General features: G+C 42.7%; 1 protein-coding gene across 11 annotated transcripts in view; it reads left to right on the top strand.

The window, feature by feature from the left end:
* The window catches only part of LOC106553386 (myosin-10), an 87384-nt gene extending 62339 nt beyond the window's left edge, over positions 1-25045 (top strand). For 4 of the 11 annotated variants that reach the window (XM_087713938.1, XM_087713933.1, XM_087713935.1 and 1 more), the window contains 12 exons: positions 347-595; positions 2051-2263; positions 3776-3988; positions 8280-8441; positions 9597-9725; positions 10053-10141; positions 11581-11704; positions 11804-12012; positions 13038-13146; positions 13860-14032; positions 17508-17534; positions 21653-25045. In XM_087713938.1, the coding sequence (XP_087570064.1) occupies positions 347-595; positions 2051-2263; positions 3776-3988; positions 8280-8441; positions 9597-9725; positions 10053-10141; positions 11581-11704; positions 11804-12012; positions 13038-13146; positions 13860-14032; positions 17508-17534; positions 21653-21845 (1890 nt within the window). In that variant the 3' untranslated portion in view covers positions 21846-25045. Of the gene's footprint in view, positions 1-346; positions 596-2050; positions 2264-3775; positions 3989-8279; positions 8442-9596; positions 9726-10052; positions 10142-11580; positions 11705-11803; positions 12013-13037; positions 13147-13859; positions 14037-17507; positions 17535-21652 lie in introns of those variants that run through there. The other 7 variants (XM_087713939.1, XM_014071864.2, XM_087713937.1 and 4 more) reach the window with 3 other exon arrangements.
* Positions 25046-26049: the final 1004 nt, after the last annotated feature.

Below are 26049 nucleotides of genomic sequence, written 5' to 3'. Positions count from 1 at the left end.
AATTAACTTAATAAAGTCTCCTCCTCCTCCTCCTCCTCCTCCTCCTCCTCCTCCCCCCCCCTCTTTTCTCCTCAATTAGTACTTACTCTTCCTTCCTCAAGGGTTTGATTAGGAAAAAATGGTTCCAGGTCTAGTTCTGCCAAATCTCTTTTCCTTACCTCTCGATAAAACATCCTACGGTTATATTTTTAAACAGTTTTGTGAGGACGTCATAGGGAAATACATCATGAAAGTCGCGGAAGAGAAGAGTTGACTTTTATGTTCTACAGGAAGCTTCCATCCCCTCAGCATCTTTAGTAGTAGAGATGGATAGAGTATGTGTGATTTTTCTTGGCTCTTTTACCAGGTGATGGAGACCAAGAAGAAGCTGGAGGAAGATGCTGGAGTAGCAGAAGCAATTGAGGAAGCTCGGCGCCGGGCAACTAAGGAACTAGAGGCCCTCACCTTGCGCTATGATGAACGGGTTCAGGCCTGTGACAAGCTGGAGAAAGGCCGAACCCGCCTGCAGCAAGAGCTGGATGATGTCACTGTGGCCCTTGACCAACAGCGCCAGGTGGTCTCTGCCCTCGAGAAGAAGCAGAAGAAATTTGATCAGGTGAGGCCTTTGTGTCATCCATCAGGTCTCTCGCCAGAACTATGTTCTGTCCATGGCATAGCTGTATCCTACAATGGTGGAGTCTTGCCTTGAATTCTTAAATACTTAGGTCTCCAAAATGAAAACTGCCCATAAACTGAGCAGTTAATTCCCTTGTAATAGATGTCTTTCATATCCTCTCAGGACTTCCATCACTATCATCCTCATTCCCAAATTGCCTCTTCAGGGCCAGGTGGCTTTGCTGCCTATCTGCTTATTTGATTAAATTGTTAAACTTTGGGGAGGGGAGATACCAGCCCCCCAATTTGATATGGAAATTTTGGATTCTTTCTTTCCATTCCTCTCCACCCTTTTACTTATTCACACACATACTTTCTTCAAGTACAGGAAACCAAATTTGGTTTACTTGAGTTTGTTTTATTTGATTTTGTCTTTTTATTAGAACAAACAGCACACCCAAAAATACACAAAGGGAAGAAAAAAAGTAACACAAAAGCAAATGTAAGAAAAACAACAATGAAAAAGTTACCCAAACCATTTGTACAGGTGGTCGTCACTTAACAACTGATTGCTTGGCAACCAAAGTTGTGAAGAACTCCAAAAAGTTACTTACAACCTGCCCTCATGGTTATGCACTACACCACCCTCCCCCATGGTCATATGATCAAATTTGGGCACATGCAATCCTATAACCACGTGACTGCAGTTTGTGATTTTTTTGCCAGTTTCTGGCAGTTTTTTCTGGTTTCCCGCAAAAAGCACCCATTTGGAAAAATGGATTTGTGTAACAAGATTCACTTAATGACCATGTGATTCTCTTAATGACCTTGGTTACTAGCTTTACAACTGTCACAAAAATGATTGTAAAACCCAGTCAGTTAACATATAGTGAGTGACCTGCTTAACTACTGCAAGGATGTACAACCCAATTCAATTGTGGACTTTACGTGAGGACTATCTGTACAGACTTACTATAGTTAATAATTCCTTTATTAATAAAACTACAAAAATGTTATTCCAAATTTGAATGAAATCATTGATAAAATTGATCTATAGAAAATTGTAATTTGGTGTTCTAAAGTTGGTTAAGTTTGCTTTTTCAAGAGGCAACTGGACTTTCTGGTTTTTCTTTGAAGACTTTTCACTTCTCATCCAAGAAGCTTCTTCAGCTCTGGAGGGATGGTGGCGCTGAATTCTTCAGTCAGAGCTGATGAAGCTTCTTGGATGAGAAAGGAAACATCTTCAAAGACAAACCAGAAAGTCCAGTTGCCTCTTGAAAAAGCACATTTGGATAACTGTGACCTGGATGACTGAGAATTTCCCTAGACATTTGGTACCCAATAGTAAAACAAAATGAATTTCTTGTGTAGCAACAATTGAGAGATTTGGTTAGTTCACCTATATATTTTTAGTGAAGAACATGTGCTAACTAAGCCATGTTTGGGCTTCTGGCAGATGTTGGCTGAGGAGAAGCTGATATCAGCCCGCCATGCTGAGGAGAGGGACCGTGCAGAAGCTGATGCCCGTGAGAAGGAGACCAAAGTGTTGTCACTGAGCCGTGCCTTGGAAGAGGCTCTAGAAATAAGGGAGGAGCTGGAGAGGCAGAATAAGCAGCTGCGGGCAGAAATGGATGACCTGGTTAGCTCCAAGGATGACGTTGGCAAAAATGTAAGTTTATTTATTTGTTGGGTCTAGCAGTTAAGTGTTGGGATAGAAGCAGGGGACTGAGACTTCTAGTCCCGTCTTAGGCATGGAAGCCAGTTGGTTGACTTTGGACCAATCACCAGGAGACCAAGAGTTCTAGTCCCGCCTTAGGCATGAAAGCCAGTTGATTGACATTGGACCAATCACCAAGAGACCAAGAGTTCTAGTCCCGCCTTAGTCATGAAACTGACTGGGTGACTTTGGGCCAGTTGTTCTCTTTCAGCTGATCCCACCTCACAGGGTTGTTGTTGTGGGGAAGTTAGGAGGAGGAAGTTTTTATTATTTATAAAAACAATAAGAAAGACGGGATGTAAACAAATAAATTTAAGATTTCATCAGGGAAGCTAGTGGCTTAGAATTAAAACAGCAAAATGGGATTGAGAATGATGTTCTCCTTCTCCGAATCCTGTTCTGAGGGAGTAGGATAAAGCAGATGAAATTTAGAGCCTCAATCCAGTTAAATAGGCTTATTTTTAATTTACTTTAACACTGGTATCATTGGTGCTTTTGAGAAAGACAAGTTTCTGTGGTTGGTGGATGGGACATGTAGATGTTGTATAATAGTCAACAAAGAATTCTCCCAGTACTCTGACACTGAAGGAGAACGCCACCAGTCTTGTTCTGACCCAGGCTTCCCAAAAGCACGAAGGCGACTCTTCATCCCGGTAAAACCCCTTTTATTTAGTTTAAAGTGAATTCCTCTCCAGCAAAATCCTGGCCAACAGTCTTTCGTGAGATTTCACAACTACAGACCTTTATCAGGCTTGCAGAGTTGCTAGGCTGATATCTTCTAAACGCCACGCTGTAGCAGCAATTACTTGGCAAGAAGTCAGGAACAGATCTTCACCCTAATGAATTGAACTAATTGTCTCCTACAACCCCCCCTCCCCTTTTGCTCTTCTTTATTCCCTATGGGAGGGGCCATTCACCGTCCACCTGTGCCTTTACTCACGAGTCGGTCCTTGTTCCTTAGCTGTTCCCTTCTCCTGGCAGTTCTGCGCATGCACATATCAGGAACAGGCTCCAGCTGTTCTTCTGCCCCACTGGTGTCTGACTCTGAAGGCAGCTGATGAATGTCAGAGGGCCCTCGCCCCATCTCTGCCTCCAACACAGAGCCCTCATCAGAACCTTCCCCAGACTCCAGGACTGGCCCATGTTCCTCCTCAACCTCCTCACTGTCTGAGTCTGCCTCTGCTGGCTGCTGGCAGGCCACAGTCTTATGAGTTAGATCAGAGATGATTCACCTCCTACCAAGAGATTTTTTATCTTCTTAGAATTCTTGATATTTACTCATTCAGGAATGTTGCGGTTTCCAGACCCATCAGCCTCCTCTGGAGCTAATGGCATTGTGATGGCACAATATTTCAATGTTCTGTTAGTCAACCTACCCACCTACCTACCTGTTTCCGCTTTACACCTTTCTGCAAAAACCTACACGTGGCTCTCCTGTCTCTGACATTTTTGCTTTGGGATCAGGTGCATGAGCTTGAGCGCTCCAAGCGGGCCTTGGAACAGCAAGCGCAAGAGATGCGAACACAACTGGAGGAACTGGAAGATGAGCTGCAGGCTGCAGAGGACGGGAAGCTGCGCCTGGAGGTCAATATGCAGGCCCTGAAGGCACAGCATGAGAGGGAGCTGCAGAACCGGGATGATGCCAATGATGACAAGAAGAAACTGCTCAGCAAGCAGGTAGGAAGGAGGAGAAGTGAAGGTGTATGGTATGACCCACACACACACACACACAAAATCTGACCAGTCTTTGTTGACCCAGGTGTGTTTTAAGATCAAAAAGAGGGATTAGGAACTGCTTCATGCAATGTTTTTCCACATTGGCAGCTGTAAGATGTGTGGACTTCAACTCCCAGAATTCCCTAGTCAGGCTTGATGCTCATTCAAAGTAAAGTGTTCCTTGACCATATTTCTGTCAATCACAAACTTCTATCCATTCATCTGGCTTTTTACAATTTCCTAGAGAAGGCTGAGCAAAACTACATCTGCTTTTCCTATGCTGCCCATTAACATTTTGACATCTTCATTGAGCAGCTGATCTGCTGAGTTCCTCCCTACCTTTTCCTTTTATTGAACTTATTTAGAGGACCTCTTTTTTCTTATTCTTATCATCCTTTGCTAACATCAGCTCATCCTGAACTCTTAGTTTCATGACAGGTCTATAGTTCCAAGCTCTCTCTAAGAATTTCTAGTGTTTTACAAAGTTTGTATCTCAATAGATGAAGAGATTATTAAGGTTAAAGAGCCCTTGGTGGCTCTAAATCATCTGTGAATTCAGTTAAGTTCATTTGACGGTATTTCTACTAAGGTGACCAGATGTCCCGCTTTTGGCGGGACACCCCCGCTTTTTGATGCATTTTCCCGCGTCCCGCCCGCTTTTTTAAAAGGCACACTTTTTTTGGCGCTCGCAGCTCCCGCCCATCAGCTGCTGGGCTGGCTCATCGTTCTGTTCTATGCTACCTACAAATTTAAGCCAGCCCAGCCTGCCGCTCACTGATTTGATTGGCTGGACTCCAGCCAATCAGTGAGCTGGCCAACCAGCTCACTGATTGGCTGGACTCCTTAGCTGAGGACGCATGCGCGAGTCTCCATTTTATTTTGTCTTTCTTGTTGGGGTTGCAGCTGCGCTTACTGGTGGTGAGTAAAATAAATCATGTTTTGTAAATAATGTACTTATTTTATTCTTATTGTCTTATTTGGTACCGTGGGAATTGGGAGGCGCTGGGCTGGGGGGAGGAGACAGCCCCCTTCTCCCCCTTTGGCTTTGCGGAGTTCACAGCCAGCCCCTGTGCTGCGCTGGCACGGGCGGCAAGTCTGGATGGAACCACGTGGAAGTTCTCTGCGCGACCGGCAGCCGCTTTTTACTCCCGAGTAAAAATTTTACTCGGGAGTAAAATTTACTCCCGAGTAAAAATTTTACTCGGGAGTAAATTTTACTTACTCCTGTCTCCTCCCCCCAGCCCAGCAAACAGAGTCCGTTTTTCACAACTTCCACGTGGCTTCCACGGCTCTCGCAGCCCGGCAGAAGCATTTTTTCGGGGGAGGGCTCTGCCTTAAGCAAGAATTGCATTAAAGACCAGAGCAACAGGTATTTCCTTATTTGCCTGGAGATAGATAATTCCTAGGGATACTTGCCATGTTCTTTCATCTGTGTGTGTGTGTGTGTGTGAGAGAGAGAGAGAGAGAGAGTGTGTGTGTGTGTGAGAGAGAGAGAGGTAATTCATAAAATCACTTCCCCCTCCAGCCATTCTTCCCCGGCTTTCCTACAACTGACATTTCTGCCACTGCATGGTTTTTTTTTAAAAAAAAAATGTGGCGGAGGCTGTTTGCTTCAAGGTGGCTTGCCTCGTCGTTTGGGGCGGGGGGGGAGGGCTCTGCCTTAAGCAAGAATTGCATTAAAGACCAGAGCAACAGGTATTTCCTTATTTGCCTGGAGATAGATAATTCCTAGGGATACTTGCCATGTTCTTTCATCACCATGACGATCTTATTTTTTTGAGCTAAATGTATTTTTCCAGTTTGAATTGGGCATAATCTTTTTTTATTGATCCACTGTCAGGAAGAGGGATTATAATTTAAAACAGATGATTTCAGTGGCATCTTTTTTATTAATTTAAATTTCTTTCCGTTCTCCATACCCATCTTCTTGTATCAAATAATAGCTGTGGATTCATTGGTATTAAGTGTATATGTTTGAAGCAGTGCAGGAAATCTTGAAAACTTATGAATTTCTCTCCCCTCTGTGGCATTAGGCCTTAGTATCTGATTTGCTATATAACTTAGCAGTAGTTATTAGCACTCTTGGTGAATGATTCCCTTTTCTCAAATTATCTTGAACAATAGTTTGCAGTGTTTTCATATCTTGCATCCAGCTTTTTTAATTTATTATTAACTAATTTGTATTCTATTAGGGGCTTTCAGCAGTTTACAGCAACAAAAATGCCAAATAAAATTATATTATTATAAAATCATTGTAACAATTCCACAAAAACAATAAAAAGAAAATCCAGTGATAAAACCATATTAAATCCCAATGGCTCTAGAAGACAGAATAATTTGTACAGCCTTCCTGAATGGACAGCAGGTTAGGGCTCCCTGCTCTGGAGGAGGTTTCCAAAGGATGGGCATCAGCTGAGACCTTCCTCCTGAGAAAACCCTACCTTTGTCATGAATGGGATTACTAGCAGGGCCTCCCCAGAAGATATTTAAAGCTCTGGTAAGATAGCTTTGAGGGGGGTGGTCTTTAAATATTTGGACTTTAAGCTGATTTTGGAACATCTGTAAATTTGAAAGCACAAAAAATGCTATTGGCTTGTTTCCAGATGAGTCATTTACTGTAAGGAGTATAGGCTCAATGTATTTTAAAATAATATTTTATTTATTGTGCATATGATTTTTTAAAATAGTGGTATTCTGTGTTGATTCTTTTTTTAAATTGTCTTAGACTATTTAAAAAAAGATTCTATCCAAAATAAATTGAAACAAGCCATTTTTAAAATTTCTATGCACAATACTTTGAAATGGACTCAGGAGTCATGATTGACACTGAGTGAATTTGCACTTTTAATAATCAGGAAGATACAATGGCATTGAAAAAAGTGACTGATGACCATTTTTCACACTTAGCGACCATTTTCACACTTAGCGACCGTTGTGGCATCCTCATGGTTACGCGATCAAAATGTTGATGTTTGGCAACAGATTCGTATTTCTGATGGTCACTAAGTGAGGAGTCTCGAGGAGGGGGAAAACATTTAGTGACCAAAGTTACAATGGCATTGAAAAAAGTGACTGATGACCATTTTTCACACTTAGCGACCGTTGCGACCATTTTTCACACTTAGCAACCGTTGCAGCATCCTCATGGTCACGTGATCAAAATTTTGTTTGGCAACAGATTCGTATTTATGCTGGTTTCAGTGTCCTGGGGTGACCTTTTGACAAAAAAAATTTTTTTTAATCAAGCCGCCCCCCCCCCACCCCGGTCAAGGGCGTCCCTCTTTTCCAATCTGAAAATCTGGTCACCTTAATTTCTACCCACATCAGTTCTGAAGGGTTTGGGGAAGATGCAACCCAAGTCTTTTTCTTGGTTGGGCAAGTAATGGTGACGCCAGCTGGGTTTCCCAACTTTGGTAATTTTGAAGTATACAGGCTTCAACCCCCAGAATTCCACAGCCTGTATTCACATTGCTGAGAATATTGGGAATTGAAGTTCACTCAGTCTCAAATTGCCAAGGTTGAATCAGTATTACTATTATTTGTATTGCCACCTGTTTTAATTTAGATTTTTTTTCAACAATACCCTGTTTCCCTGAAAATAACACCTCCCCAGATAATAAGCCCAATCAGGGTTTTGAGCGCATGTGCTAAAATAAGCCCTCCCCCGAAAATATTGCAACAGCAGCAGCCATGAGGTGACCACACTTGCCGCCTCCTGCACCTCAAAAATAATAAGACCTCCCCTGAAAATAAGGCCAAGCACTTATTTCGGGGGGGTCAAAAGAAAATAGGACCCTGTCTTATTTTTGGGGAAACACGGATATTCTCAAATTTATTGAGTGGATATTTTTAACCTACGGTGCTACTCCTTCCTTTTTTTGTTTCTGTTCTGTTTGGACAAATCTTATCCTTCAGTTTCTGTTTTGCACTTATGGGGCAATCATGATTAGTAATTTAGTCCTGCCACCCACTAACCTCCTTGTTTGGACAGTTTCTGAGAGATATCATCTCTTCTGAGAAAGGCAGAAAAGGAGGGAAGCGCACGCAGCGCCCCTAGTTTATAATGCCCCTTTTAGGATTGCTTTCACTGCTCTACCAAAGGGTGCCTTGTTCATTCTGAGAAGACTGCTGCATCTTTTATTCCACTTCTAAGATGCAGCAGGAGAATGTAGCTTTCAGAGCACAGCGTAACCTTGACCGCAGATCAAAGTGGCAGCTTTCGGCTGATGCTTTCTCCCTTGCAACTCCACAGGTGCGAGAGTTGGAGGCGGAACTGGATGCTGAGAGGAAGCAAAGGGCCCAAGCGCTTGCTTCCCGCAAGAAGTTGGAGATGGATCTTCAGGAAGCCCAGGCACAACTGGATGCGACTACCAAAGGAAGAGACGAAGCTTTGAAACAGCTGCGCAAGTTGCAGGTACCTTTCGGAGTCAATGTAGGCAATCAGGGAGAAAGATCCCGGGTGTTTTTTAAAGGGCTATATTGTATATTGAGTTTTAACTGTCATTGTATAAGAAGTTGCGTTTGTGTTGCAAAGAGCTTCCAGGTAAATGTTGGCATGGTGGGGGGCTCTCTTTAAATAAGTTAAAAAGAGGAGTGTGGTGGAATGTAGTCTGGATTCCCAAGAGGGAGGGGCCTCATTCCAGAGGACCAAGAGGCAGCAAACTTTAGATAGCTTGGTTAAAAGAAAAAATGTTATGATAGCTCCTTCCTAGAAGTTCTCAGTAAGAGTATATCTTTAATTGATGCAAGGAGTTGCTTTGCGTTGGTGAGATTTCAGTTTACAAGTGAGTAACAATAAAATAAACTCCTTGGAAGTCACTGCTTGTCTTTCTTGCTTTTGGGAGCCTGGCGGAGAAGAACATACAGTTAGTCTTCATTTAGCAACCACAATTCAGACTGGTTACTGGACATTAAGCAAAGCATTTGCTAAATGAAACCGTGACTGTGCTTATGATCTTACTTTAGCTTTGCTTTATAGACCAGTGAAGGTTGCAAATGACAGAACTGGTCATCGAGTTTCTTTTTCATTACTGTTGTTAACTGTGAACAGTTGTTGAACAAAGACTATCTGTGTGTGTGTGTATGAATAATAGCACACAAAATTAGCTATAAAAACTAATATTACACTAAGCTTGGTGATCAGAAGGGTCGGTAGTTCAGCGGTTGGAATCCCTAGTGCCGTGTAACAGAGTGAGCCCCTGTTACTTGTCCCAGCTCCTGCCAAGCCAGCAGTTCGAAAACATGTAAAAATGCAAGTAGAAAAAAAGGGACCACCTTTAGTGGGAAGATGATAGCATTCCATGGGCCTTCGGCATGCCAGCCACATGACCATGGAGACGTCTTCAGACAACGTTGGCTCTTCGGTTTTGAAACGGAGGTGAGCATCGCCCCCTAGAGTTGGGAATGATTAGCACATATGTGCGAGGGGAACTTTTACCTTAGCTATAAAATAATAGTAGAGGTAGTCTCAAATATATATAATCTCATTGTCTCATACATATATAATATAATCTTATAGTCCTGCCATCGTGATAATCTTCTTCTGCTTTCATTTTTCTCTTAATTCCAGGCCCAGATGAAGGAACTCTGGCGAGAGGTTGAGGAAGCCCGTGCAGCTCGTGAGGAGATTTTTATTCAGTCTCGTGAGAATGAGAAGAAGCTGAAAAATCTGGAGGCAGAACTGCTGCAGCTTCAGGAGGTGAGCAGGAGGCATGCTGTGAGGTTGAACAGGAATATGAATCCAGGAGAGACACGGATTTTAATTCCTAGAGAGTCCCAGAGCAGATATGCGCAACATACTGTATATAGTTATTCAATCTGAGCCTCCAAAATACATTATATAACAAAATAGGATCTCTTAGTTACTGATAAGTGTAAGAAGGGAATCCCTGCTTTGTTGGCAGAAGGCTCTGAAACAGGAGGCAGGGTGAAATATCCTGATTGATCAAAAGTTCTTCCAAGAAGCTAGGTCTCATTTTTATCCAGGTCACTCCATCTTTTGCTACGTGTTTTCCATCACTTGTAGGAACTAGCAGCATCAGAGCGAGCCAAGAGGCAGGCACAACAGGAGCGTGATGACCTGGCAGATGAGCTGGCCAATGGAAACAGTGGCAAGTGAGTGCACAGGAACCGGCTTACTCCCTTATTCCCAACTCCTGAGCTCCATTTTCACCCTTTTGTGTGGAATGGATTGTTCATATTTAATCTGACCCTGTATTGATTAACAGTCTCTATTCTACAAGTAGTACTTAACTTATGACTACGAAAGAGACTGGAATTGGGGTCATCGAGCAGAGCAGTGGTTAAGCAGCAGGTAGAAAGAGGCAGGCAGACAGGAATTCTAGTGAGCTTTAGCAAGCAGGCAAGGAACGCGTTAAAATTCTTTTCACTGTAGTTTGCAATCTTCCCTTCACGCGTCACTACTGACTTTTGGGGAAACTGGCAGAGAAGATTGCAGTGGTGATCACAGGATTGCAGAGTGCTTGGTAACTGGTTGCAAGTGTGAACAGGTTATTAAGCACCCAGATTGAGGTCACATGAGCTAAGGGTATGTGTGGGGTTTTTTTTGATGGTTGGAAGTGCTTTAGAAGCCATAAAGCACCTTTTGCAATGTCCTTGTTATTCTAAACAGTCCTTAAGTGAGAATTATCTATAATGATTAATTCTAAAACTGCCATAATGTGTTACTGGTTTTTAGAAAGAATAAGCCGGTGTTCTCTGGGTATTTTATTTATAGGGGAGAAATGTCTGGACCAAACATAATTTCTAATGTTGGATTTTCCCCCTTACCAGAGGGAGCCCCCTTGTGGAGTATTTTGAAAGCTGTTACCATGGCAACTCCACTACACTGCACAGTAGAATCCATTTTACAGTAGTACAGTAGAATCCATTTAAAGGCACAACAGGCTGAATCTTAACATGCACCCCAAGATGTGTTAGGAGTGTCTTACCCCCCCCCCCAGTATTTGTCTCCAGAGAGCAAGTCATCTGTATACCAAGTTTGTTTGAAATTGCTCGAGGCATTCCAGAGTTATGCTGGAACATAGACACATACAGCCATTTTTATATAGATAGATTTGTCCATGACTAATTATAGTCTTTCACCCTGTTGTGTTCTCATCCATTTTTATGACTGCTTTTAATAACGGTAAAATGCAGTAACAAGGTCAGTCTGTATTGGCCAGTCTGGTCAAATGTTCAGCAAAGAAAATATGCTGGTGGTGGAACCACAATTGGGGGCTTGTTGTAATGCTGTCATACCCACAGGAGGCAACTAGAGGATAAAGCCAATAAAAGGGATATTTGCTAAATGAAATGAATATGCTAGGAGGGTTTTAGACATCCGATAGCCATTTTGTCTGACAGAACCATGGTGTGCAACATCCCTTTGTGTCCAATGGATGGCAGACAAGCAATGACTCAGTAGTGCTAAAAATGAATACTGTAGATTGTACAAGCAGCCTCAATGTTCTTCTGGAGAATGAATGCCCTCTTAGTTTCCTGCCAGGCACAAAGCCCTAATTTCACCACTGTTGCTTTAATTTCCATTTCAGGTCCGCTCTTCTGGATGAAAAACGCCATTTGGAGGCAAGAATTGCCCAGCTGGAAGAGGAACTGGATGAAGAGCAAAGCAACATGGAACTCATGAATGACCGCTACCGTAAGCTCAGCATGCAGGTAAGACAGCTGCTTCTAAGCAGGTTGAATCTGGACTGTTAAATCCAGCCAATGCTGAAGCTGCTTTCTGATTTCTCCCTCATTCTGTCCTCCGTGCAGGTGGAAACGATCACCACCGAATTGGCAGCGGAGCGCAGCTTCTCTCAGAAGACTGAGAACGCCCGGCAACAGCTGGAGCGCCAGAACAAAGACTTGAGGGCCAAGTTGGGTGAGATGGACTCATCTGTGAAGTCCAAGTACAAGTTGGCCATTGCAACTCTGGAGTCCAAGGTGGCCCAGCTAGAAGAACAGCTGGAACAGGAGTCCAGGTGAGGCGATGACAGCAAAACCTGCCAGCATTGAATTCTGGGCTCTGAAGATGGCTTGGCAGAATGATTAGAAAGCCATGAGAATAAGAGTCTACATCTCAAGGCTGGTTGCTTTGGAGGGCCAGGTGGTGGTGGATTCCAGGGTCTACTGTGGATGAGCTGTTGATTCAAAGTAGTTGGAGCCATGTCTTGTAAATGATGTTTTCTTTCTCAATTTGGGGAGGTGGGGGTGGAAGTGTTAATTTTTAAGTATATTGTTAAAAACCTGTTTTAGGGCTTATGCTATTATCATATTTTCTGCCTCATGATGGTGACCAGGAAGGTCTTTGAGAAGAAAACAGAGACCACATGTTATCCACCCATGTTCAGCGTTTTCATTGTATGGTGAAGAATAACATGTGTGTCCCAAAGGTGCTTTTTCAAGAGGTAACTGGACTTTCTGGCTTTTTTTCTTTGAAGACATTTCACTTTTCATCCAAGAAGCTTCTTCAGTTCTGACTGGATGGTGGGGAAGAAGCTGAAGAAGTCAGAGCTGAAGAAGCCTCTTGCATGAAAAGTGAAATGTTTTCAAAGAAAAAACCAGAAAGTCCAGTTGCCTCTTGAAAAAACATCTTTGGGACAACCGTGACCTGGATGACTGAGACTCTCCATAGTCAATAACACATGTAGTGTGTATTTGATCCTCCTCCTATGTTATAGAGTAGTGTAGTCCAAACCTGGCTACTTTAAGACCTGGGAACTTCAACACCCAGAATTTCCAGCCTGCCATCCAGTCCACAGGCCTTAAAGTCGCCAAGTTGGACACCTCTACAGAACTGTAGAAATACACTCCTTAGTGGTGGATGAAGGACAAGGAGGATTCATTGGTTGTATTCATATTGGTGAAATAAGCCCATTTAATCCATTGTAAAAGTAAGATACTTATGACTCTTAAATCCACTTGATTTCAATGGCTCTGCTCTAGATAATGAATGACTCAGTGTGAGTTCATCCATTCCTTCTTAAATTTCTCTCTTCTTTCCTAGAGAGAGGATGCTGTCAGGAAAACTTGTGAGGAGGGCAGAGAAGAAACTCAAGGAAGTGCTTCTGCAGGTTGATGAAGAGAGAAGAAATGCTGACCAGTATAAAGATCAGGTATGTTGTAAATGTGCTAACCAGTAGTGGGATTAAAAATTTTTTTACTACTGGTTCTGTGGGGGTGGCTTGATGTGCATGATGTGGCTTGGTGAGCGTGGCAGGGGAAGGATATTGCAAAATTATCATTCCCTTCCCCACTCCTGGGGGAAGGCTACTGCAAAACCGGCTAAATACCACGTCTGGTGCTAACCCAATGTTTTTCAAATGTGACCACTTTAAAATGTGTGGACTTCAACTCCCAGAATTCCACAGCCAGCATCTTAAAAGTGGTCGTGTTTGAAAAACCCTGGGCTAACCTATCCTTATTTTTTTTCATCCTGGACACTGGGCTCAGGGTTCAGCTATTGGAAAGGATGAAAGAGTAAAAAGAGTAAACTTATTTTTGAAAAGTACCATGCAAATTATCTGTTTTCCTATCTCGCCGCCACCACCACCACATGCCTTTATTTTGCATGATTTAAACATTAAAAATAAAATAAGCAAGCTACACCACAAAGAAAGTTAAAACTGTGTATGTAGAAATAAGTCTCGCTAAGAAGCATTAAAAGCAATCCCCAGATGCATTCTGGGAAATATTTTCTAATTTTTTAAACTTTTGATACAAAAATGCTGAGGCCCCTTAAGTGTTGAACTTGCAGAGAATTATGCTGTTAAGTTTCTTTATCTCGGGAGCATTGATTTAGGCTTCCCTCTGTGGCTTTTTTTGGCAGGTTGAAAAAGGCCACCTGCGGCTGAAACAGCTGAAGCGTCAGCTGGAGGAGGCGGAAGAAGAGGCCTCGCGGGCCAATGCCAGCCGTCGTCGTATGCAGCGAGAACTTGAGGATGTCACCGAATCAGCAGAATCCATGAATCGCGAAGTCACCACCCTGCGGAATCGCCTCAGGTGAGTAACATCATATGGTCAGGACTCGGCAATACAGGTAGTTCTCACTTAATAATGGCAGATGGACTGGAATTTATCTTGTAAAGAACCATGTCACATATCTGTGGCACTTAACAATGGAAATTCCGGCGCTTCTGGTTGCCTTTAGCAAATCATGCTAAAGATCATTAAGCAAGGATGTCACATGGTTGCCATTAGCAACCTCCTGCCAGCTTCCCCGTTGTTTTGCTTGTAGGAAGCCAGCAAAGATGGCTGCAAATGGCGATCACATGACTGCAGGGACACTGCAACTGACCTAAAAGCTTGAACAGTGTAACTACCATTCATTCAGCACTGTTGTAAGTTTGATTGGTCGCTGAATAAGTGGTTGTTAAACGAGGACCACCTTTAATTGAGTTAAAAAGCAGTATGCTTCTCTATAATGTTTTCAGCCCAAACGAATCTAGGAATGGTTATCCTGCTAATCTCTGTGTGTGTGTCTTTTTCTCCCAAAATGCTCAAGGACACTGTATATTTTTGTCCCTGTCCTTCCTCTTTTTGCTGTGTTCATTATTTCTGCCTCCCCTCTAGTCTGTTTGTAAATATGCTACAGCAAGGATAGACAACTTGGTTCTGGGAGATGTTTTGGATTACAAGATCCCACACCATTATGCAAATCCAGACCATATGGAGGTCACCTACATCTGGACTATAGAATATTAATTCAGTGCCAGAAGGAGAGAGGGAAGGAGGGAGGAGAGAGAGAGAGAGAATGAAAATGAGAATGGCTAGGAAACCCTAGGAGCTGTAATATTTTCTGTTTCTGTGTCTACAACAGGAGCGAATTATTTTTTACAGGTAGTCCTCAACCTATGATCACAATTGAGCCCCAAATTTATGTGGCTAAGTGAGAAATTTGTTAAATGGGTTTTGCCCCATTTTACAACTTTTCTCACGACATTTGTTAAGAACTGCAGTTCTTTAAATTAGTAACTCGGTTGTTAAGCAAACCTGGCTTCCCCATTGACTTTGCTTGTTGGAAGGTCGCCAAAGGAGATCCCATGACTCCAGGACTCTGCAACTGTCATAAACATGAGTCCATTGTCACGGGACCATAGGGATACTGCAACGGTCATAAGTGTTAAAAATGGTCATAACTCACTTTTTTCAGCGCCGTTGTAACGTTGAACAGTCACTAAGTCAATCTTTGAAGTTGAGGACTACCTGTTTTATATATTTTTTTCTTAGTCTATCTTTCTGGAAGAATTCCATGAACCATGTGGGGTGTTTAGAACATTCATAACAGCTTTCTTCAACCTGTTTCTCTTCAGAAATGTTGGTGCTTAACTCCCATAAATTCTTCCAGTATAGTATTTTAGCTTTTTTGAAGAATTCTACTGAGAATATAAAATCTAAAACAGTGGTAGGCAGCTATGGCAACTTTACAACCTGTGGACTTCAACTCCCAGAATTCCTGAGCCAGCCATGTTAAAGTCCACAGGTCGTAAAGTTGTTATAATTGCTCACCTGATCTAAAAGGTTTTCTGTTTTATCTATAGAAGGGACAACAACAGTCATATGCATATTGTTAGGGAGCCTGAAATATATTTTGATGTGATAGTAGTTTTATACGGATCAGTGGTGTGAAGCTGTTTCTCCAAGGGGTTTGTAGAAGTCTGTGCGGTGGGCCATAGTGACTAGATCAGTGTTTCTCAACCTTGGCAATTTGAAGATGTCTGGACTTCAACTCCCAGAATTCCCCAGCCAGCATTCGCTGGCTGGGGAATTCTGGGAGTTGAAGTCCAGACATCTTCAAGTAGCCAAGGTTGAGAAACACTGGACTAGATTAAGGTCAGTCACTCAGATTTATCCTCAATTGTGCTTGATTTGAATTTAGACCTCTCTGAGTCAAATTCAGCACTCTGTATTGGCAACCTGATTCTGGTAGTGTTGGAGTTGTAAAGCAAGTACAGGTAGTCCTCAACTTACGACCAGTCACTTAGCAACTGTTCATGGTTACAATGGACCTCCCTTGGGGCTACTTATGACCTGGATTTGAAGCTACGATGGATGTGTGTGTGTCCCCAAGTTACATGACCAAAAATTGAGTGATTGGCAAGACCTATTTACGGCTGTTTGCATGTCCCATAATCCCATGACCATATTTTACAACAGTTTTACCAAAACCCGGCACTTCCGATTTTTGGCAAAATTATAGTGAACTATTGATTTCCTTAATGACAACGTTGCACACATAATGACTGTGACATTCATTTAATGACTGGTGATCCGTTTAACACCTACTGCAAAAAAAAGGTCGTAATTCATTTTATGACTATCAGAACTTACAACCATGATGGCTCCATTACAGTCATACCTCAAGGATTACCTGTAAGAATCCCTTGCCCAGAGGTGATATACAGTAGTCCTCGACTTGTGACCACAACTGAGCTCAAAATGTCCCTTGCTATGTAGGACAGTTTTGCCCAGGTTATGATCTTATGATCTAAGAGCCAAGGTGGCGCAGTGGTTAAATGCAGCACTGCAGGCTACTGCTAGATCAGCAGTTCAGCGGTTCAAATCTCACCGGCTCAGGGTTGACTCAGCCTTCCATCCTTCCGAGGTGGGTAAAATGAGGACCCAGATTGTTGGGGGCAATATGCTGACTCTCTGTAAACCGCTTAGAGAGGGCTGAAAGCCCTATGAAGCGGTATATAAGTCTACTGCTATTGCTATATTGCTATCTTTCCTGCCACATTTGTTAAGTGAATCACTGCTGTTGTTAAGTTAGTGACACGGTTGTTAAGTGAATCTGGCTTTCCCATTGGCTTTGCTTGTCAGAAGATCGCAAAAACAAACAAGCCATGACCCGGGGACACAGCAACGGTCATCAATACATGCCAAATGCCAAGCGTCCGAATTTTGATCACGTGACCATGGGGATGCTGCAATTGCCTTACTACATTTTTTGTTGCTATTGTAACTTCAAACATTCACTAGGCGAATGGTTATAAGTGGACTACCTGTAGTTTCATTTCCCTGATTGCAGCCATTTTAAAACCTGATGTCCTGGAGATTCTGCACACTTTCTAATCCTTTCCCACAAACGAGAGGCTAATTCTGTAGCCATTTAAGTCTTCAGTCTACCCCCAATTTAAAATCAGACAATTCTTTGTAAAGCAGGGGTGTCAAACTCGCTGCGTCATTTTGTCGTCACATGTCATATTGCGACTTCCTCCCCCCCCTTCGATAAAACGGGGGTGAGCGTGGCCAGCACGTGAGGCACCTGGCTCGCGGGACGCAGGTTTGACACCCCTGATCTAAAGCAACTATTCTTCTGCCTAAAAACCTGAATTGCCTACCTCACACTCCTCTTGTTTCCTTTTTGATGCTGCTTCTCCTCTTTCAAAGTGGCGTTCTTTCCAGATCATGTGTTCATGTTTGCATCTTTCCTTTTTTTTTCCCTTTCTTCCATTTCATCCTTTTTTCGACTCAGCAGCAAGTTAGAACGACGTCAACGGAAGTATGTTCTCACTCTCCCCCTTCACCCTCCTCCCCATGTTCTGCATGTGTGTGCTGTGTATTTTTGAGGTGGGATTGTGTATATGCGTGGGTGTGCACTTGCAACACAAAAACTCTCCGCTTCCTTGTTCCCAGTTAAGTTAAAACAGACTTGAAAGCAGAGATCCATGATTTGCTGGCTTCCTGTTTTTATTTTTTAAGCACAAAATGTAGCCGTAGGATGCTCCCAATTTATGACTGGAGGAAGGGGTGCTTAATTCTTTCCCTTATGTAAAGAAAATGTCTCATGTAAGGCAAGTTATTTGTCGAACTACATTAACCCAGGTTTCTCAGGCTGTGGATGTAGAATCTGAGGGGCGCGGAGATCCTTTTTAATTCAAGAAGAATTGAATTTGGGACTTTCTGTGAACAAAGTCTGTGCTGTACCACTGAGTTGCAGTCCATAATGTTTGCATGCACATGTACACAACACAAGCACTCAGATTCACAAACATTATTAAACTGCAACTCTAGAGGATCAAGTGACTTCCTTACGAGACTTCCAATATTTTCCAACCTTCTGCTTATTTGCTTTCTGGCCCATTCTTCAAGGAAATGAGAAAGGCATGCATAGATCTTGAATTTGTCTCACACTGCTTTAGCTTCACCACAACCTAGGAAGAGGGCTGAGTGGTCAGTCTTTATGGCCGAGTTGTGATTTGAACCCAAGTCTTTAGCGTTCTTTTCCTCTCAAGCTGTAAGTATGCTCCCCCTCATTTTTCCAATGCTAATGCAGCTGGGAGACAGGAATTGGTCAGTGGCGCAAAGTTTAAGATTTAATCACTTCCTCCTCCAGTCCTGCTGTACAGGTCAGTTTGATTTGTGGGCTCTTTCATTGCTTTCCCCTGTGTTTTTTGCCAGGCCCAATATGTCTGCTTTGGCCATCAGCGAAAACTGCTGGAATGCTTGCTTGATGCATCTGGCAACTTTGAACCCCAGGCCAAAGAATGCTTAAACTGTAGCAGGAGAAGGCAGGGAGAGCTTGCTACCCGCGTGAGCTTCTAGATGTGTCTAGCTATCCCAGCAAAAGTGGGGTGGGATACAAAAGCGCTCTGTAGGCTTGTGCTAGCTCTTCTTTGTGGCTTCTCTCTAGTAGCAAGAATCCTTGTGATTGCGGTAAGTGCTGCTTTCCTTTGAACAGCTCCTGTGGATTTAAGACCCAGCCAAGGGGGTTAATGGATAGAACGTATTCTTCAATCAAGGACATTTTCCTCCTTTCCCAGAGAACAATGCTTCTCCTTTGGTTTTGCTGCTACTTACCAATAATCACATCCTCAAACAAAGGAGAGAGAACAAAAAACATTGGCAATTTGAGAGTTCAGGTTTAAAACGTGGGAAAGAGTGAGACTGTGGCTTGCCAGTGGCAGCAATATGCTTGGCACCACAGAGTTGGTAACTCTCTTACTAATAACTTTAAAGAACACATTTAAACTTGTATGCATTGCTTAGAAACTGTTTTGATGAGGCTGTTTACATATCAGTGTGTGTACATAACATATACTTCAAAAGCATTTTTCTTGCATACTGCCATTATCCTAAATTTCAAAGTATGAAAAAACTGAGCCTTATTAGTACTGGTATATTTCCTAATAAACCAAGTGCAGGTTTAAATCCCTAAATTGAGATATTGTAATTCACCAAAAAGGGCTTTATATTGAGGAGTGGAGTTGCTATCCTCCCCCCACCCATACACACACACACCATAGAATACATCCTCTCTTATATTCTTACGTATTGTGGGTCCTTGGTGCTCTCTAAGCTTGGCTGTTTTCTTGCAGACTTTTCATTACCAAACTAGGTAACATCATCAGTGTTTGGGATTTGTTCTCATTTTATATACTAATAGCTTGCACTGTCAATGTTGATGGGAATGGTCTTGGTGGTACCCCATCAAGGAACAGCTAAACAAAGTAACAGTAGACAACAGCCCAATAAAGGAATTACCAAAACCATTCCCACCAACACTGACAGAGCAAGTCACTAGTTTATAAAATGAGAACAAATTCCTCTCCCTACTAATACTGATGATGTTACTTACTTTGGTAATGAAATGTCTGCAAAAAAGACCACAGTTGTGGTATCCAATCAAGAACATCACAGTTCAATCCTCAGCTACAAAATATTCTTTCTTCTTGGTATTCTCATACGTTAATAAATTCTTTTTTACCCACATTGATTTGGTTTTTGGGGGCAGGATGCCTAAATGTAAGGTAATAACAGTGTAATAACCATTTAATGCTGACTGACAAAGCATGCTTATATATTTGGGGGCCTCCTGAGCTCCTTCACGGCCCTTTCTTAAAACCTCTTAATTGCTTAACATTCAACCTGGCACCACATTAGTAATTAATCACCCTCAGCCTTAATCATCTCTCTCTTATGAAAGATAAAGCAATGCCTTAATTACTGGGTTTCTCTTTTTTCTTATGAAATAGCACAATTTCACATTGAAAAAGGAAAAAAATGAAACTAGTTATTACAGAGATGCACAGACGCATAGGCACACACTGTGGACCAATAAAAAATTTTTACCCATATATTACTGTGTTGAACAGAAAGCAGTCAGAAGGCAAAAGCTTTGGAAACTTAAATTAGTTTTGGGAGCTTCCTCTGAGGGAATATACAAGGGTCTTGCTTGTGGAGGCAGCCGGTGTGCAGCCACAATATTAGATTATGCAATGCAGACAGTGCTGCAGAAATGCTGAATTATGGAAGTTATAGCAATAGCAATAGCAATAGCAGTAGACTTATATACCGCTTCATAGGCCTTTCAGGCCTCTCTAAGCGGTTTACAGAGAGTCAGCATATTGCCCCCAACAATCTGGGTCCTCATTTTACCCACCTCGGAAGGATGGAAGGCTGAGTCAACCCTGAGCTGGTGAGATTTGAACCGCTGACCTGCTGATCTAGCAGTAGCCTGCAGTGCTGCATTTAACCACTGCGCCACCTTGTTATCAGAAATCAGGTATTAGAAACAGAAGTCAAAGCACCCCTGTGTCTCACCAAGACACTGGATAGGAGAGGAACATGAGTGGGACAGGTTGCCAAATAGAGACCTACATTGTAGGTACAACCTACATTTCCCTCAACTCTCAAAGAAAATGAAGGAGGCTGACCTTGGTCACGGTGCTCCCGGAATGCAGATGGCAGCTACTGCTCTCTGCATCTCTTTGGTGTCTGCCCTGCTTTGTTTGGCATTAGCAGCCTGATTGGCTGCGGCTTTAAACTGAACAATTGGAGCTGTGTTAAGAGTTGCACAGATTTGGGGAAATCCTGTAGGTAAAATGTTTTTAGCTTATTTGAACTTGGCAAAAGAAAACAAACTAGAGAATAAGATACATCACTCCGTTAGCTAAGCCAGAACTAGAGACAGCAAAGTAACGGAACACATAATATTTTGGAGGTTGTCTATTTTGTTTTCTTTTACCAAATTCAAAGAAGCTAATATCTATATCTATTTATCTCTATATCTATCTATATCTATATCTATCTGTATATGTATATCTATCTAGCCTTCCTTCCTTCCATCCATCCATCCATCCATCCATCCATCCATCCATCTATCTATCTATCACATAAATGCTAGTCGTTCCCAACTCTAGGGGGCGGTGCTCTCTCCATTTCTAAGCTGAAGAGCCAGCACTATCTGATGACAATTCCGTGGTCATGTGGCTGGCATGACTAAATGCTGAAGGCGCACGGAACGCTGTTACCTTCTCACCAAAGCTGGTCCCTATTTTTCTGCTTGCATTTTTACATGCTTTCGAACTGCTACGTTGGCAGAAACTGGGGCAAGTAACATTACACGGCACTAGGGATTCATATTGTCGAACTGCCAACCTTTCTGATTGACAAGCTCAGCGTCTTAGCCACTGAGCCACTGCGTCCCTGATATCTCTCTTTATCTTCATATCTATCTGTCTGTCTGTCTGTCTAATATATACATATATATCAGGGAGGGGGTGTCTATGTGTTATACAGAGGGAAATTCCAGCTTCTAAACAGGATGTTAGCTCAGGTTCTGTGTTTTAGCTGTGATGTAACAGTGACATCTCCCTTTTCTCTCCTGTCCATTTGCAGGCGCACACCTCTCACCTTCACCAGCCGCACTGTGCGGCAGGTCTTCCGTCTTGACGGCGTCTCAGACGAGGAGACCGAGGACCCTGAGAGTGACTCCCCATCTACAAACCACCAGCCTTCCCAGCCCCTGGGGCCCTCCTCCCAAGGCCAGTCCCCAGTACCTGCTGCCGAGGAGCCAGCCCAGACTCAGTAAATGGGAAGAGTCAGACTCCCGTCGGATGGGGTGGGAGAGAATAGGGGCCCTTCCCTTGCACAATGTCTGACAGCGCTAAAGAAAACACTTCCCCCTCCCTCCCTCTCTCCTTCCCTCCCTTCTTCCCACTTGCAATCTTGGATCTCCCAGCAATCTCTTTGTATCCAGCTGCACTTTAATATCGGTCACCCCTGAGGGGTGGAAAATGGGGAAGGGAGGAGAAGGAAAATGGGGGGTGGGGGGGTGTTGTTTCTGGATTTTCACTCTGTTCTTCTTAATGAAACACCCACCCACCCCCAACTCAAGTAGCCATTGTTTTCTCTTGCACCTTTTATTCCCCCCCCCCGACCATTTTCTTCTTCTTTTTCCAACTCTAGTCTGAACGTGCAAAAGGTTCCCAGCCCACAGTTAGAGAGGAAACGGGGCAGCCAAGTGGTTCATGGACACAACGCAGGGTGGGAAAGGAATGGCCCTCTGCCACTGAGCTGCGGCTTCTTGGTAAAGTTGCGGGTGTTGAGATGCCTTCAGCTTTTCCACAGAGACACACCCCACCCCCTCCCTCCATACACCACTGAGAGGCAGCTATGCTCGGGGTGCCTTCTGCTCCCCCCCTGACCCCCAACTTCCCTGCTTCATCTCAATCCTAGTTTCGGGCTCCCTGCTCCTGGGGACAGGGTGTGCTGCAGAGCCTTCTCAGGTTCCTTCACTTGGAGGAGGTCCAGATTCGATCATCTCTGCTTCTCCCAGCAGACTTGGCTTGCTGGAGTTAACTTTGACTCTCCATTTGCTGCTAGAACCTGCCCGGGTCTGGGCTAACAGGAGTAAATGAACTGAAAACCATTCATCTCAGCTTGCCTCCTCTGTTCTGAAGGGGGAATTGGATGCCATCCTCTCTGCATATCATGGCCAGCAGCCAAAAGAGCACTTTGACCTGTCACCTCCTCAATCCCTTGCTGGTAATATTGCTGAAACTGCTATGGTGGTGATGGATGATTTAAAAGAATAAAAGAAAAACCTATGACAATAAAATTAGGATTTGCAAACCCTGTAGGCAAAATAACCAGGATAATCTTGAAATTATATCCTAGCCTACCCTTCCTCAATTGGAAGGCTGCCCATTGTCGGGATGACACTGCATTTTCGGGAGGGGGGGGGGAGAAATCAGAGAAAGGGAAGGCTCTTATTTTCTTATTTCACCTTGTTCAATTGCATGTGAGTAGACTTTAGACAAGAAGTCCTTGACTTACAGCCATTTGTTTAGTGACCATTAGAAATTGCAATGGCACTGAAAAAAAGTGATTTACAATCGGTCCTCACACTTACAACCACACCTTGCACTTACAACCTTAGCAGCTTCCCCACAGTCACGTGATCAGGTCCTTGGCCCCCACTGGCATCTATTTTTTTAAGGTTTGCAGCATCCCAGGATCATGTGGTTGCTATTTGCGACCCTCCCACCCAGCTGGCTTGTGACAGAGTCAACGAGAGGAGTCAGATTCGCTTAAAGACTGCATGATTCTCTTAGCTGCAGTGATTTACTTTAACAACTGAGGCAAAAAGAGAGGGGGGGCACTCTTTTAACCACCATCTTGTTTAGCAGTGGAAATTCTGGTCACAATTTTGGTTCAAGGAATAGTTGCATGCAACAAATGTTGAGTTCTGCGTTCTGAACATAAGCATCACTTGCCCTTCTCTGTGGACATCTAGGGTTCTTGCATTAATTGCTTTCCTATCAAAAAGAGGGATAACAAGTAGAGATATAACTTTAAAAGAAACCAGGTTGTGTCTCCACTTCTTTCTTCTGATCTGCATATGCTGCTTCTGCTTCTGTCCCTTGTAAGCTACTTGTCACAATCATTTACTTTCACACCTGAGGCTATTTTTGCTACCTACACAACTCCTTACCAGAATAAAAGTCCCAAATTCTCTACCACCGCCACCCCCAAATTCAAACGTCAGGCTTCATGGTAAGACAGATGGAGTTAAAACATTGCATAATTATATAATCCAACAGGGTATTCTTGCATTATAGAGCCGAGATTCGGAGATGATTTGCCAAAAATAAATTATATGCTCCCTGCTTGCAACACTATAAAGCCTGATCAATATTTGCATTCCCTTATTTTAGGAATAACAAGTGCCTCACTATGGAGACCTAGTGCTATTTAGCACCTTCAGTAACTTGTCTACAATACATAGCAGGCATGTGGGGAAAATATGCGTGAAAATGCATGGTTAGCGTCTGTTGCAATCCACTTTTGGAAGCTTCCATCTAGGAAAACAAGTGTCCATTGTATGGAGCAGCCCTTGGCATAAGGTGCAGAAGGAAAGCACATTGAGAGCCCTGTGAGTTTGCTCCACTGCAGCTTCTGATTTTAGTTCCTTAGCAGTGGTGCACATTCCATGCCACATTCATTGCACACCCTTTTATTTATTAGGACAAAGCTACAGCTGACAAATTATTGGTAGGCCCCAAGTTAGAGACATCACAATCCAATCCTATGCATGTTTATTCAGAAGCTGGACTCCCTGCATTAGAAGGGGCTTACTCCAAAGTTAAGTGTATAAAATACCAGTTGTGAACCTAATAACAATACCTAGCACTTACATAGCACTTTAGTGTGTTTGAAGGATTTCACTTGGTATAAAGGTTGAACTTAACCTCTGATGTGCACCTTTTATAAAGCAGAAGCAAATGGGTAGCAAAGGAAAAAAATACAAGTCTAGCTTAATTCTGCACTTAAGAGTTTACTACTAAGGGTTTGCAAATCTTAGCTTGGACTCATAGTAACTCATCCAGAGGTTTGTGCTTCTCTGGAACGAGGAATTGGCTCTGGAGGTGGGCCTGCCTTCTCTCTCTCTAAATATATATATATATTTATATATATTTTCGGCATGGTAGTTTCTTGTCTTAATTTGTTTTAATTCTGTCTTATTTTTTTTCTAACAAAAGTCCCCCCCACCCCCTCTTGAACAACATTGTTTTACTTCAAACCCAGTGGGTTTGCATTTTTTAAAAATATTTTTGTCTCCCCCTTCTTTTTTTCTTTGCTGTTTGAATCTGTTTGGAATTTTCTTATCCTAATGTAAAGGGCCATAGCAAATACCCTGCTCTTTTTTGTTTTGTTTTGTTAAAAAAGAAAAAAAAAGTACTTTCTAAGAAAAAAGTATGACTTCTATTAAAAATTCATCTCAGATAACCGGGCTTCTGTGTGTATTTTTATTTGGCTTTCGGTTTTATTTGCAAGGTTGCTATGTAACGTTTGGTTTATTGTGAAATATCATAGTGATGGAATTATAGGATGGAGATTTTTTAATTGAAAAATCTGCTTAGTTGTTCCTCTGTTTCAGGTTAGCCACTGGGTATAATCCAATACTGGAATTTTAAATTCCACAATTTCTAACTTACTTCTGTGCTGGCTGGGGAATTCTGGGAGTTGAAGTCCACAAGTCTTAAAGTTGCCCAGGTTGAGAGACACTGCTAGAGGAGCCAATAACTGAACATAAGAGTCTTCTCTTTGATAAATATATCATCTTCATGAAGGGTTCTGATCTTTGCTCTTTGGAAACTACCAGAACAGGATTGGGGCCGACTTCCAAGATTTTATTAAACAAATTATCCCAGAGAATTCTGGGAGTTGAAGTCCACAGGTCTTAAAGTTGCCAAGTTTGAAGACCTCTGGTCTAGGAATTCAATGCCAGCAAATCTGGAGGACCCAGATTGGCAAAAGGCTGCGATATAAGGCTTTTCCTTAGCCAAGAAACAACTCATATTATAATCCATGGAGGGCAGCGTAAAAGTGCACATGCTGCAGCCATCAAAGCTCCCCGGAGAGTTATTTCCCAATTGTAATAGTTTTTATTATCAAGGCTACACCACTCCATAGAAACTTTTCAATGTGGCTAAAGGGGGAAATATTAAATATGCAGGTAGCAATCATTGCAACCATAATCAAATACTAATTAAATTGATTCTTGTTTTTATTGTACACTGTGATTGCCCTATTTTGGACTGTAGGAAGTTATCACCCAGCCCTCTCCCAGAAAAATGAAATATCCTAGGAAATATTGAAAAGGCAGAATATTTCTCTGGATGTGAAAAGAAAGAAACATGTTTTAAAAGACAGAATAGCTGCCTGTAGCTTCCTGCCCGTCCCCACTTTGTCAATGGGCCATTAAGAAGGCCAAGCTTGTCCCTTTACAT

The sequence above is a fragment of the Thamnophis sirtalis genome, unplaced genomic scaffold, assembly GCF_051295495.1.
Source record: "Thamnophis sirtalis isolate CommonGarterSnake01/CBP01778 unplaced genomic scaffold, rThaSir2_p1.2 scaffold_4, whole genome shotgun sequence".
NCBI classification, from domain to species: domain Eukaryota; kingdom Metazoa; phylum Chordata; class Lepidosauria; order Squamata; family Natricidae; genus Thamnophis; species Thamnophis sirtalis.
Note: the sequence above shows the minus strand (reverse complement) of the source record. Positions and strands in the feature narration are given on the sequence as shown.